At 41.3% G+C, this 12457-nt stretch overlaps 1 protein-coding gene across 2 annotated transcripts; it reads left to right on the forward strand.

Moving 5' to 3' along the window:
- The first annotated feature begins 789 nt into the window (after positions 1–789).
- On the forward strand, positions 790–12057 carry march1 (membrane-associated ring finger (C3HC4) 1). 2 transcript variants are annotated; one of them, XM_029118228.2, is made up of 8 exons: positions 790–1402; positions 3523–3567; positions 3789–3868; positions 4437–5195; positions 5398–5578; positions 5709–5856; positions 8583–8627; positions 11686–12057. In XM_029118228.2, the coding sequence occupies exons 1-8, from the start codon at positions 1316–1318 to the stop codon at positions 11967–11969; spliced, it is 1629 nt and encodes a 542-aa protein (XP_028974061.1). In that variant the 5' UTR covers positions 790–1315; the 3' UTR covers positions 11970–12057. The 2 variants fall into 2 exon arrangements, with proteins under 2 accessions (XP_028974061.1, XP_034146909.1); XM_034291018.1 differs by lacking the exon at positions 790–1402 and adding an exon at positions 1619–1766.
- Positions 12058–12457: the final 400 nt, after the last annotated feature.

Below are 12457 nucleotides of genomic sequence, written 5' to 3' on the forward strand. Positions count from 1 at the left end.
ATGACTATTTCCCAAAGACAACCTCTGGATATGACGCTGAGCATGTGCACTCAACGTCTTTGGTCGACCATGGCGAGGCCTGTTATGAGTGGAACCTATCCTGTTAAACCGCTCTATGGGCTTGGCCAACGTGCTGCAGCTCAGTTTCAGGGTCTTGGCAATCTTCTTACAGCCTAGGCCATCTTTATGTAGAGCAACAATTTTTATTTTCAGATTCTCAGAGAATTCTTTGCCATGAGGTGCCATTTTGAACTTCCAGTATCCAGTATGAGGGAGTGTGAGAGTGATGACACCAAATTTAATAAACCTGCTCCCCATTCACACCTGAGACACCGGGGAGGGAAAATGGCTAATTGAGCCCAGTTTGGACATTTACACATAGGGGTGTACTCACTTTTGATGCCAGCGGTTTAGACATTAATGGCTGTGTGTTAAGTTATTTTGAGGGGACAGCAAATCTACACAGTTATACAAGCTGTACACTCACTACTTTACACTGTAGTAAAGTGTCATTTCTTCAGTGTTGTCACTCACAAATATTGACAAAAATGTGAGGGGTGTACTCACTTTTGTGAGATGCTGTATGTGTCTTAGCCTGTGTGTGTTTTTACGTGTGTAAGCTGATTATGAGTAGAGAGGCTTATTTGAGCGTTAAGCTCGATCAGCCATATGCTGAATGATGCCCTGGCTCCTCCCCCAAGCCATAATAATACTCACCTGAATGCTGCAGGTAGCGTCACGGCTGACCTCTTACACATCCATCTGTCTTCCACTCATCTACCTCAGGTAGCATCACAGCTGACCTCTTACACATCCATCTGTCTTCCACTCATCCACCTCCTTCTTTCTCTCACTCCCTCCTCCCTCACACACTTCAGTGGGGTGTTGTTGAGTCCAGCGTTGGCCTGATAATCTGACACCCTGCTGTTTCTAGAGCCTTCTGTCCATTTCCATGGTGACCTGATCAAACTAGCACATGGTTGGTAGAAGACAGATGGAATGTGTAAATAATCTGGGAACGCTCTCAGGATAATATCAACAGGGAAAGCCATCAGGATAATATCAACAGGAAACAGCTTGAGGATAATATCAACAGGGAACGCCGTAAGGATAATATTAACAGGAAACACCTTGAGGATAAAATCAACAGGGAACACTGTCAAGATAATATAATCTGGGAACACCGTGAGGATAATATAATCTGGGAACACCGTGAGGATAATATAATCGGGGAACACCGTGAGGATAATATAATCGGGGAACACCGTGAGGATAATATAATCTGGGAACACTGTAAGGATAATATAATCTGGAAATGCCTGTGCATCAGATTTCAGTGGTCCCGGCCCAGGAGTCTGCGGGAGATGGACGCAGCATTGCTCGCACCAAAGACAAGACCGAGGTTAGGTCTTAATGATACCTTCTTTACACAAGACCTGTCTCAATCAACTGGGCATTGTTTCAGTCTTTCAGTGTTTAACAAAATGTTGATCTTTCACCAGTCTGAGGAAAGGGAGGAATAGAGTGGAGAAAAGATGGGGAGGGAGGAGAAGAGAGAAGAAGGGGGAGGGAGGAGAAGAGATTGGGAAGAAGGAGTATGGAGGAGAGAGGACAGGGAGAGGACGGGGAGAGGACGGGGAGAGGACGGGGAGAGGAGACGAAGTTTCAAGGGTGTTTTTACGGTTTATCTAAGCCCAGGATGAGTTAGACTGTCTGCCTGTCTGTCTCGCTGTCTGTCTCTCTGTCTGTCTGTCTGATACACATTGGTAAGATGTCCTTACTGGTCCCTGTCTGTCTGCCAGCCTGTCTTTCTGAGATATCATTTTTAGTCCCTGTCTGTCTGTCTGCATGTCTCTCTGAAATATAATTGCTGGTCCCTATTTGCTTGTCTGTCTGCCTGTCTGTCTGAGATATCATTGCTGTTCCCTGTCTCTCTGTCTGACTGTCTGTCTGTCTGAAATATCATTGCTGGTCCCTGTTTGTCTGTCTGAGATATCGTCTGTCTGTCTGTCTGCCTGACAGTCTGTCTGAGATTTCATTGCTGGTCCCTGTCTGTCGTTCTGTCTGTCTGAGATATCATTGCTGTTCCCTGTCTCTCTGTCTGTCTGTCTCTCTGTCTGTCTGAAATATTGTTGCTGGTCCCTGTTTGCCAGTCTGTCTGAGATATCGTCTGTCTGTCTGTCTATCTGTCTATCTGCCTGACAGTCTGTCTGAGATATAATTTCTGGTCCCCGTCTGTCTGTCTGTCTGAGATATCATTGCTGATCCCTGTCTGTCTGTCTGTCTGTCTGTCTGAGATATCATTGCTGTTCCCTGTCTCTCTGTCTGTCTGTCTCTCTGTCTGTCTGAAATATTGTTGCTGGTCCCTGTCTGTCAGTCTGTCTGAGATATCGTCTGTCTGTCTGTCTGTCTGCCTGACAGTCTGTCTGAGATATCATTTCTGGTCCCCGTCTGTCTGTCTGTCTGTCTGAGATATCATTTCTGGTCCCTGTCGGTCTGTCTGTCTGAGATATTGTCTGTCTGTCTGTCTGACAGTCTGTCTGATATATCGTTGCTGGTCCGTGTCTGTCTGTCTGTCTGAAAATCTGACTGAGATATCGTGGCTGGTCCCTGTCTGTCTGATGGGACTAAGATGAGACCATGGATTACTGTATGTTTCTCACAACAGCAGCCACAGCCATTACACACTGACAAATTGCTGAGTTGAAATATCAAGCTACATTCTGGGATTATTTTTTGCAGCCTTGTTTTGGTAAACAGGTTTGAAATGGGGTAGGAAGAGAAATACAATTTCAAACAGGGAATTTAAGACTGACATTCATGGAATATTGCAGATTTATATTGGATAATCTACCCGTACACTTCTGGGCCTCCTGTCACCCCCTGACCTGGTTAAGACTCCTGTCACCATCTGACCTGGTTAAGACTCCTGTCACCATCTGACCTGGTTAAGACTCCTGTCAGCATCTGACCTGGTTAAGACTCCTGTCACCATCTGACCTGGTTAATACTCCTGTCACCATCTGACCTGATTAAGACTCCTGTCACCCTCTGACCTGGTTAAGACTCCTGTCACCATCTGACCTGGTTAAGACTCCTGTCACCATCTGACCTGGTTAAGACTCCTGTCACCATCTGACCTGGTTAAGACTCCTGTCACCATCTGACGTGGTTAAGACTCCTGTCACCCTCTGACCTGGTTAAGACTCCTGTCACCCTCTGACCTGGTTAAGACTCCTGTCACCATCTGACCTGGTTAAGACTCCTGTCACCATCTGACCTGGTTAAGATTCCTGTCACCATCTGACCTGGTTAAGACTCCTGTCACCATCTGACCCTGTTAAGACTTGATCACAAAAAAACCTGTGCTTTACACCTAAACAGTAGGACTAGTACAACATAAAAAATGACCATGTAGCAGAGATCATGACTCTCAATGTCTTGTTATTGAGGACAAAGTGCTTGTTGTCAAGTTTGCCAAAACACTTTTCCCCCCACCCCCCGACCCCCTTCTCTCCACAGAGTAATAAAGGACAGGCAGGAATTCGATCCAGAAACATCTCAAAGGTATTATTTAATTGGTTTTTAACTGAAAAAACAGCCACTGTTTCTGATTCAAGTCACGCTCAGGTGGAACTGTGTGCTGTAATTGTTTTTTTTGAAGTGAAGTTGTGAGCTGTGATTGGTTGTTGAAGTGAAGTTGTGTGCTGTGATTGGTTGTTGAAGTGAAGTTGTGTGCTGTGATTGGTTGTTGAAATGAAGTTGTGTGCTGTGACTGGTTGTTGCAGGCTAGTTTTTCTACAACAGGGTTGGCTCCTAGCAGCGTTTCCAAGATAACCTCCAACCCTCCCTCCTCTCAGGGCATCAGGTGAGACTGTTACCTGGAGTAATATTACACAGAGAAACTGTTACCTGGAATAATATTACCCAGAGATACTGTTACCTGGAATAGTATTACCCAGAGATACTTTTACCTGGAGTAATATCACACAGAGAAACTGTTACCTGGAATAATATTACCCAGAGATACTGTTACCTGGAATAGTATTACCCAGAGATACTGTTACCTGGAATAGTATTACCCAGAGATACTGTTACCTTGGATACAATACTCAGAGATATTGTTACCCTGGATACATTACAGGGGATCTGTAGGTGAGACTGTTTCATGGAATAGTGTTACTTACAGATAGTGTTACATGGAATAGTGTTACATGGAATAGTGTTACTAACAGATAGTGTTACAGGGAATAGTGTTACTAACAGATAGTGTTACATGGAATAGTGTTACTAACAGATAGTGTTACATGGAATACTGTGACTTTGGATCTATTATCCAGAGATATTTGTTTTCATCATCTGTCTGCGTCTGTCACACTGTATTTTCACACATTTCTTGTATGCATGCCTGTCTGGCTGCCTGTCTGGCTGTACAGCCCAGTACCTCTGTGTCGTGTTAAGGAGGGTTGTGACACAGTGATGGCTGTCTGCAGTGCAGCATTAGGCTCCTCCAAAAAAAAGAAAAAACAGAAGAGGAAGAGAGACTCCGCCCCCGAGGGTCCAGCACAGGAGGACCCAATCCAACACAGCGACCACAGCAGTGATCATGTCAGGGGAAAAGGGGAGACAAAGGAGAGGAAGAGGGAGAGGAGGAGGGAACACCCTCGACACCGTAGCTCCGCCCACCCAGAGTCTGATTCCTCGTCGTCTGATGGGGAGGCGTGGAGGGAGGCTAGGAGCTGGAGCAGAGAGAAGGCCAAGAGAGGGCGTCGACGCAGTGCAAGTCACCGAGACAAGGAGGCCTGGGGGAGGCAGGACGGAGGAAGAGGAGGAGGAAGAGGAGGAGGAAGGGACAAGATTGAGCTGCAGTCTGTAGGTTCTGGTGATGGGAAGGAGAACCAAGAAAAAGTGGTGTCACTGGAGAATGGCTCTGGAGTGAAGAACAGGTGGTCAGAAAGGGGAGGAGCAAGGAAGGAGAGGAGGAGCTCCCCGCATCAGCAGGGCACAGGCTCAAAGTCCTGTAGCCCTGCTGGCAGCACATCGTTGGCTGAGGAAGCAGAGAGGGAGGGGCAAATCACTAAGCGTTACCAGGAGAGAGGAACTGGGGGCGGAGACATGTCTGCTCCATCACCACGGAGATATGGGGGCTGCAATGCACCAGATGTCTGTTCAGATGATGAGTTGGAGGTCTGCAGGTAGGAGGCATGTGTGTCTGTGTGTGTGTTTACCTCTCTCTGTGTGTGTGTGTGTGTGTGTGTGTTTCTTCCTCCCTCTGTGTGTGTGTCTTCCTCTCTCTGACAGATACACTTTGATATCTGTGTGTACTCATCTGTGTATGTGTGTGTCTTCCTCTCTGTGTGTGTATTCCTGTGTGTGTGTGTGTGTGTGTGTGTTTAGGATCTGCCACTGTGAAGGTGATGAAGGGTGTCCACTGATAACTCCCTGTCACTGTACAGGCAGCCTGGGGTTCGTCCACCAGGGCTGTCTGAACCAGTGGATCAAGTCCTCTGACACACGATGCTGTGAACTCTGTCAATACGACTTTGTTATGGAGACACATCTTAAACCACTACGCAAGGTACACACACACACACACATACATACTCCCACAAACACACATACACAAACACAGATGTATATATACTCACACACAAACACTCACACACACAATCTTTCTCCCACACTCATAACACCCCCTCCCATTCCAGTGGGAGAAGCTTCAGATGTCCACCAATGAGAGAAGGAAGATCTTGTGTTCAGTGATGTTCCACCTGGTGTCCATTGGCTGTGTTCTCTGGTCCCTCTACGTTCTGATCAACAGAACCCTCCATGAGATCAACCTGGGACGCAACACTGGTCAGGAATACCCTGAACCCAATCCCTGGGTTCTAGTCAATGCTTTAAAATAAGCATTTTAGCATAATTAGTAGCAAAAGTAAATTTGAAGTCATCAAATTGATTTTAGTTGCAGTATATAGATATCTCACAAAATTGTAGATAGTTATTATATTGCTAAATATTAGCCTATATTTCGTCACATTTCCAAGCCCCAATACTGCAATTTGTATTATATGGTAATCAGCCCCTGTTAAAAGTAATTGGCCAGTTTCCAGTCATTAAAATGGCTGTGGTATCTATAGAATGACTGTGGTGTCTATAGAATGACTGTGGTGTCTATAGAATGTCTGTGGTGTCTATAGAATGCTAGTGACCATGGAAACAACATGAATGAGTGGTGAATGTGTAATAAATGAATAACCTTAAAAATCTGTCTATAAACCTAACCTTAACCTGAAGGCTATAAATCCAAACCTAAAGTCTGTACACATTGGAAGGGTTCCTCTTCAGTCTTTCCAGAGCATTTGGACAGCCCTTTCTGATTCAAACTGTAGGTTTTCAAAGGGATTTAAGTCCAAAGACGTTCTGTATTTATTTATTGCTGTATTCTCTTATTTCGGTATTTCCATATTATTTTATTTATTTATTTCCATATTCTTTTATTTCTGTATTAATTTAATTCTGTATTTATTTATTTCCATATTCTTTTATTTCTGTATTTATTTATTTCTGTATTTATACATTTCCATATTTATTTATTTCTGTATTCCCCTGACTAACAGTCAGGCGTCGCACTCAAACCCAGAGCAGACAATACAAAATTAAAAGAATATGGAAATAAATGATTACAGAAATAAATATACAGTGGGGAGAACAAGCATTTGATACACTGCCGATTTTGCAGGTTTTCCCACTTACAAAGCATGTAGAAGTCTGTCATTTTTATCATATCTACTCTTCAACTGTGAGTGACGGAATCTAAAACAAAAATCCAGAAAATCACTTTGTATGATTTTTAAGTAAATAATTTGCATTTTATTGCATGACATAAGTATTTGATAAATCAGAAAAGCAGAACTTAATATTTGGTACATAAACCTTTGTTTGCAATTACAGATATCATACGTTTCCTGTAGTTCTTGACCTGGTTTGCACACACTGCAGCAGGGATTTTGGCCCACTCCTCCATACAGACCTTCTCCAGATCCTTCAGGTTTCGGGGCTTTCGCTGGGCAATATGGACTTTCAGCTCCCTCCAAAGATTTTCTTTTGGGTTCAGGTCTGGAGACTGGCTAGATCCCTCCAGGACCTTGAGATGCTTCTTACGGAGCCACTCCATAGTTGCCCTGTCTGTGTGTTTCGGGTCGTTGTCATGCTGAAAGACCCAGCCACGACCCATCTTCAATGCTCTTACTGAGGGAAGGAGGTTGTTGGCCAAGATCTCGCGATACATGGCCCCATCCATCCTCCCTCAATACGGTGCAGTCGTCCTGTCCCCTTTGCAGAAAAGCATCCCCAAAGAATGATATTTCCACCTCCATGCTTCACGGTTGGGATGGTGTTCTTGGGGTTGTACTCATCCTTCTTCTTCCTCCAAACACGGTGAGTGGAGTTTAGACCAAAAAGCGCTATTTTTGTCTCATCAGACCACATGACCTTCTCCCATTCCTCCTCTGGATCATCCAGATGGTCATTGGCAAACCTCAGACGGGCCTGGACATACGCTGGCTTGATCAGGGGGACCTTGTGTGCGCTGCAGGATTTTAATCCATGACGGCGTAGTGTGTTACTAATGGTTTTCTTTGAGACTGTGATCCCAGCTCTCTTCAGGTCATTGACCAGGTCCTGCCGTGTAGTTCTGGGCTGATCCCTCACCTTCCTCATGATCATTGATGCCCCACGAGGTGAGATCTTGCATGGAGCCCCAGACCGAGGGTGATTGACCATCATCTTGAACTTCTTCCATTTTCTAATAATTGCGCCAACAGTTGTTGCCTTCTCACAAAGCTGCTTGCCTATTGTCCTGTAGCCCATCCCAGCCTTGTGCAGGTCTACAGTTTTATCCCTGATGTCCTTACACAGCTCTCTGGTCTTGGCCATTGTGGAGAAGTTGGAGTCTGTTTGATTGAGTGTGTGGACAGGTGTCTTTTATACAGGTAACGAGTTATAACAGGTGCAGTTAATACAGGTAATGAGTGGAGAACAGGAGGGCTTCTTAAAGAAAAACTAAGAGGTCTGTGAGAGCTTGAATTCTTACTGGTTGGTAGGTGATCAAATACTTATGTCATGCAATAAAATGCAATGGGATTTTCTGGATTTTCTCTCACATTTGAAGTGTACTTATGATAGAAATTACAGACCTCTACATTCATAAGTAGGAAAACCTGCAAAATGGCAAGTGTATCAAATACTTGTTCTCCTCACTACATACAGAAATATGAGACTATGGAAATAAATATAAAAATAAATAAATACAGAAATGAATGATCAAGGAATTAAATAAATAGGGAAATAATATTAATACATTAATAATTATATTTTTCTGTATAAATATATTTATTTATATATTTATAGATTGATTAATTTCAAATTTTGGCAGGTTTGGTCCTCCATAGTCTAGGGGGTAGGGGAATATATAGATCTGTACAATCAGGGTGTATATATAGATAATATATATGCAGCCTGATTTTACAGATGATATTGTATTACATTACTAATTAACTGAGGTGATTTTGTTTTTTCAGATGACATGTGGAGAATATCAGTTGTTAAGTACTACACTGCTGAGGGTAAGCAGAATTCTGCTACATTTCATTTTAAATTTAAGTTATTTAGCCATAAAGGATTCCTGGCCTGTCTACAGAGGATACATAGCCTATCCACAGAGGATACATAGCCTATCCACAGAAGGTACTTAGCCTATCCACAGAGGATACATAGCCTATCCACAGAGGGTACTTAGCCTATCCACAGAGGATACATAGCCTATCCACAGAGGATACATAGCCAATCCACAGAGGATACATAGCCTATCCACAGAGGGTACTTAGCCTATCCACAGAGGATACATAGCCTATCCACAGAGGATACATAGCCTATCCACAGAGGGTACTTAGCCTATCCACAGAGGATACATAGCCTATCCACAGAGGATACATAGCCAATCCACAGAGGATACATAGCCTATCCACAGAGGGTAGATTGCTAATCCACAGAGGATACATAGCCTATGTACAGAGAATACATAGCCTATCCATAGAGGATACATAGCCTATCCATAGAGCCTATCCATAAAGGATATTTATTGTATCCACAGAGGTGACTGAAGTTAAAATCCAGACACTGAGATGGCCATAGTAGAGTGTAAATGATATGGTCAAACAACCATTCCAATGTGTGCTTGAAGTCAATGACTTGGTCTGTCAGCAGCGGCAACCAGCTTCATCAAAGGTGTCAGTCATTCTGGAGAATTTGGAAAGTATTCAGACCCTTTGGTTATTATGGGGTGTTGAGTTCACATTGATAAGGAAATCTATTTCATCCATTTTATAAAGATGTAAATCTAAGGGGTCAGAATACCTTCCGGATGTACTGTATGTGTATGTGTGTGTGAGTCAGTGTTTATGTGTAGTAATAATATGTAATATATGTGTTAATATGTGTATGTGTGTGTGAGTCAGTGTTTATGTGTAGTAATAATATGTAATATATGTGTTAATATGTGTATGTGTGTGTGAGTCAGTGTTTATGTGTAGTAATAATATGTAATATATGTGTTAATATGTGTATGTGTGTGTGAGTCAGCGTTTATGTGTAGTAATAATATGTAATATATGTGTTAATATGTGTATGTGTGTGTGTGTCAGCGTTTATGTGTAGTAATAATATATAATATATGTGTTAATATGTGTATGTGTGTGTGAGTCAGTGTTTATGTGTAGTAATAATATGTAATATATGTGTTAATATGTGTATGTGTGTGTGAGTCAGCGTTTATGTGTAGTAATAATATGTAATATATGTGTTAATATGTGTATGTGTGTGTGAGTCAGCGTTTATGTGTAGTAATAATATGTAATATATGTGTTAATATGAGTATGTGTGTGTGAGTCAGCGTTTATGTGTAGTAATAATATGTAATATATGTGTTAATATGTGTATGTGTGTGTGAGTCAGTGTTTATGTGTAGTAATAATATATAATATATGTGTTAATATGTGTATGTGTGTGTGAGTCAGTGTTTATGTGTAGTAATAATATGTAATATATGTGTTAATATGTGTATGTGTGTGTGAGTCAGCGTTTATGTGTAGTAATAATATGTAATATATGTGTTAATATGTGTATGTGTGTGTGAGTCAGCGTTTATGTGTAGTAATAATATATAATATATGTGTTAATATGTGTATGTGTGTGTGAGTCAGTGTTTATGTGTAGTAATAATATGTAATATATGTGTCAATATGTGTATGTGTGTGTGAGTCAGCGTTTATGTGTAGTAATAATATGTAATATATGTGTTAATATGTGTATGTGTGTGTGAGTCAGTGTTTATGTGTAGTAATAATATGTAATATATGTGTTAATATGTGTATGTGTGTGTGAGTCAGCGTTTATGTGTAGAAATAATATGTAATATATGTGTTAATATGTGTATGTGTGTGTGAGTCAGCGTTTATGTGTAGTAATAATATATAATATATGTGTTAATATGTGTATGTGTGTGTGAGTCAGTGTTTATGTGTAGTAATAATATATAATATATGTGTTAATATGTGTATGTGTGTGTGAGTCAGCGTTTATGTGTAGTAATAATATGTAATATATGTGTTAATATGTGTATGTGTGTGTGAGTCAGCGTTTATGTGTAGTAATAATATGTAATATATGTGTTAATATGTGTATGTGTGTGTGAGTCAGCGTTTATGTGTAGTAATAATATATAATATATGTGTTAATATGTGTATGTGTGTGTGAGTCAGTGTTTATGTGTAGTAATAATATGTAATATATGTGTCAATATGTGTATGTGTGTGTGAGTCAGCGTTTATGTGTAGTAATAATATGTAATATATGTGTTAATATGTGTATGTGTGTGTGAGTCAGTGTTTATGTGTAGTAATAATATGTAATATATGTGTTAATATGTGTATGTGTGTGTGAGTCAGCGTTTATGTGTAGAAATAATATGTAATATATGTGTTAATATGTGTATGTGTGTGTGAGTCAGCGTTTATGTGTAGTAATAATATATAATATATGTGTTAATATGTGTATGTGTGTGTGAGTCAGTGTTTATGTGTAGTAATAATATATAATATATGTGTTAATATGTGTATGTGTGTGTGAGTCAGCGTTTATGTGTAGTAATAATATGTAATATATGTGTTAATATGTGTATGTGTGTGTGAGTCAGCGTTTATGTGTAGTAATAATATGTAATATATGTGTTAATATGTGTATGTGTGTGTGAGTCAGCGTTTATGTGTAGTAATAATATGTAATATATGTGTTAATATGTGTATGTGTGTGTGAGTCAGCGTTTATGTGTAGTAATAATATGTAATATATGTGTTAATATGTGTATGTGTGTGTGAGTCAGTGTTTATGTGTAGTAATAATATGTAATATGTGTTTGTGTGTGTGAGTCAGTGTTTATGTGTAGTAATAATATGTAATATATGTGTTAATATGTGTATGTGTGTGTGAGTCAGCGTTTATGTGTAGTAATAATATGTAATATATGTGTTAATATGTGTATGTGTGTGTGAGTCAGCGTTTATGTGTAGTAATAATATGTAATACATGTGTTAATATGTGTGTGTGTGTGTCCTTCTGTTTCTGCAGGTGTGCTGGAATGGCCGTTCTGGATGAAGTTGGTTGTCGTGGCGATTGGCGTGACTGGCGGGCTGGTATTCATGTACATCCAGTGTAAGGTGTACTGGTCGTTATGGAAACGCCTCAAAGCCTTCAACCGCGTGATCACCGTGCAGAACTGCCCTGAGAAGTCACCACCCACCAATGCTGCGCTGGCCAATGGGAAGCACCCTGAGACTGTGGAGGTCCCCATAGGCCCCGCCCCTGAAGTCATTCAGACGGATTCTGATCCTGCAGAGGAAAACCCTGTCTGACACACACACGCTAATACACACACTGCACACACACCATACACACTCACACACACACACACACATGCTAATACACACACTGCACACACACCATACACCCTCACACACACACACAAACACACACACGCTAATACACACACTGCACACACACCATACACACTCACACACACACACACACATGCTAATACACACACTGCACACACACCATACACACACACACATGCTAATACACACACTGCACACACACACACATGCTAATACACACACTGCACACACACCATACACACTCACACACACGTACACACACACACTAATACACATACTGCACACACACCATACACCCTCACACACATGTACACACACACGCTAATACACATACTAATACACACACTGCACACACACCATACACACACACACACACATGCTAATACACACACTGCACACACACCATGCACACATGCTAATACACACACTGCACACACACCATACAC

Source organism: Esox lucius, chromosome 25 (genome assembly GCF_011004845.1).
Source record: "Esox lucius isolate fEsoLuc1 chromosome 25, fEsoLuc1.pri, whole genome shotgun sequence".
Lineage (NCBI taxonomy): Eukaryota > Metazoa > Chordata > Actinopteri > Esociformes > Esocidae > Esox > Esox lucius.

What these genes read in the sequence shown, in the direction of transcription:
- march1 (XM_029118228.2), top strand. Translation starts at nt 1,316, where the DNA reads ATGCCTGTGCATCAGATTTCAGTGGTCCCGGCCCAGGAGTCTGCGGGA. An exon ending in CAACCTGGGACGCAACACTG is followed by an intron (nt 5,857 to 8,582) that starts GTCAGGAATACC and finishes TTGTTTTTTCAG; the next exon opens with ATGACATGTGGAGAATATCA. An exon ending in TAAGTACTACACTGCTGAGG is followed by an intron (nt 8,628 to 11,685) that starts GTAAGCAGAATT and finishes CTGTTTCTGCAG; the next exon opens with GTGTGCTGGAATGGCCGTTC.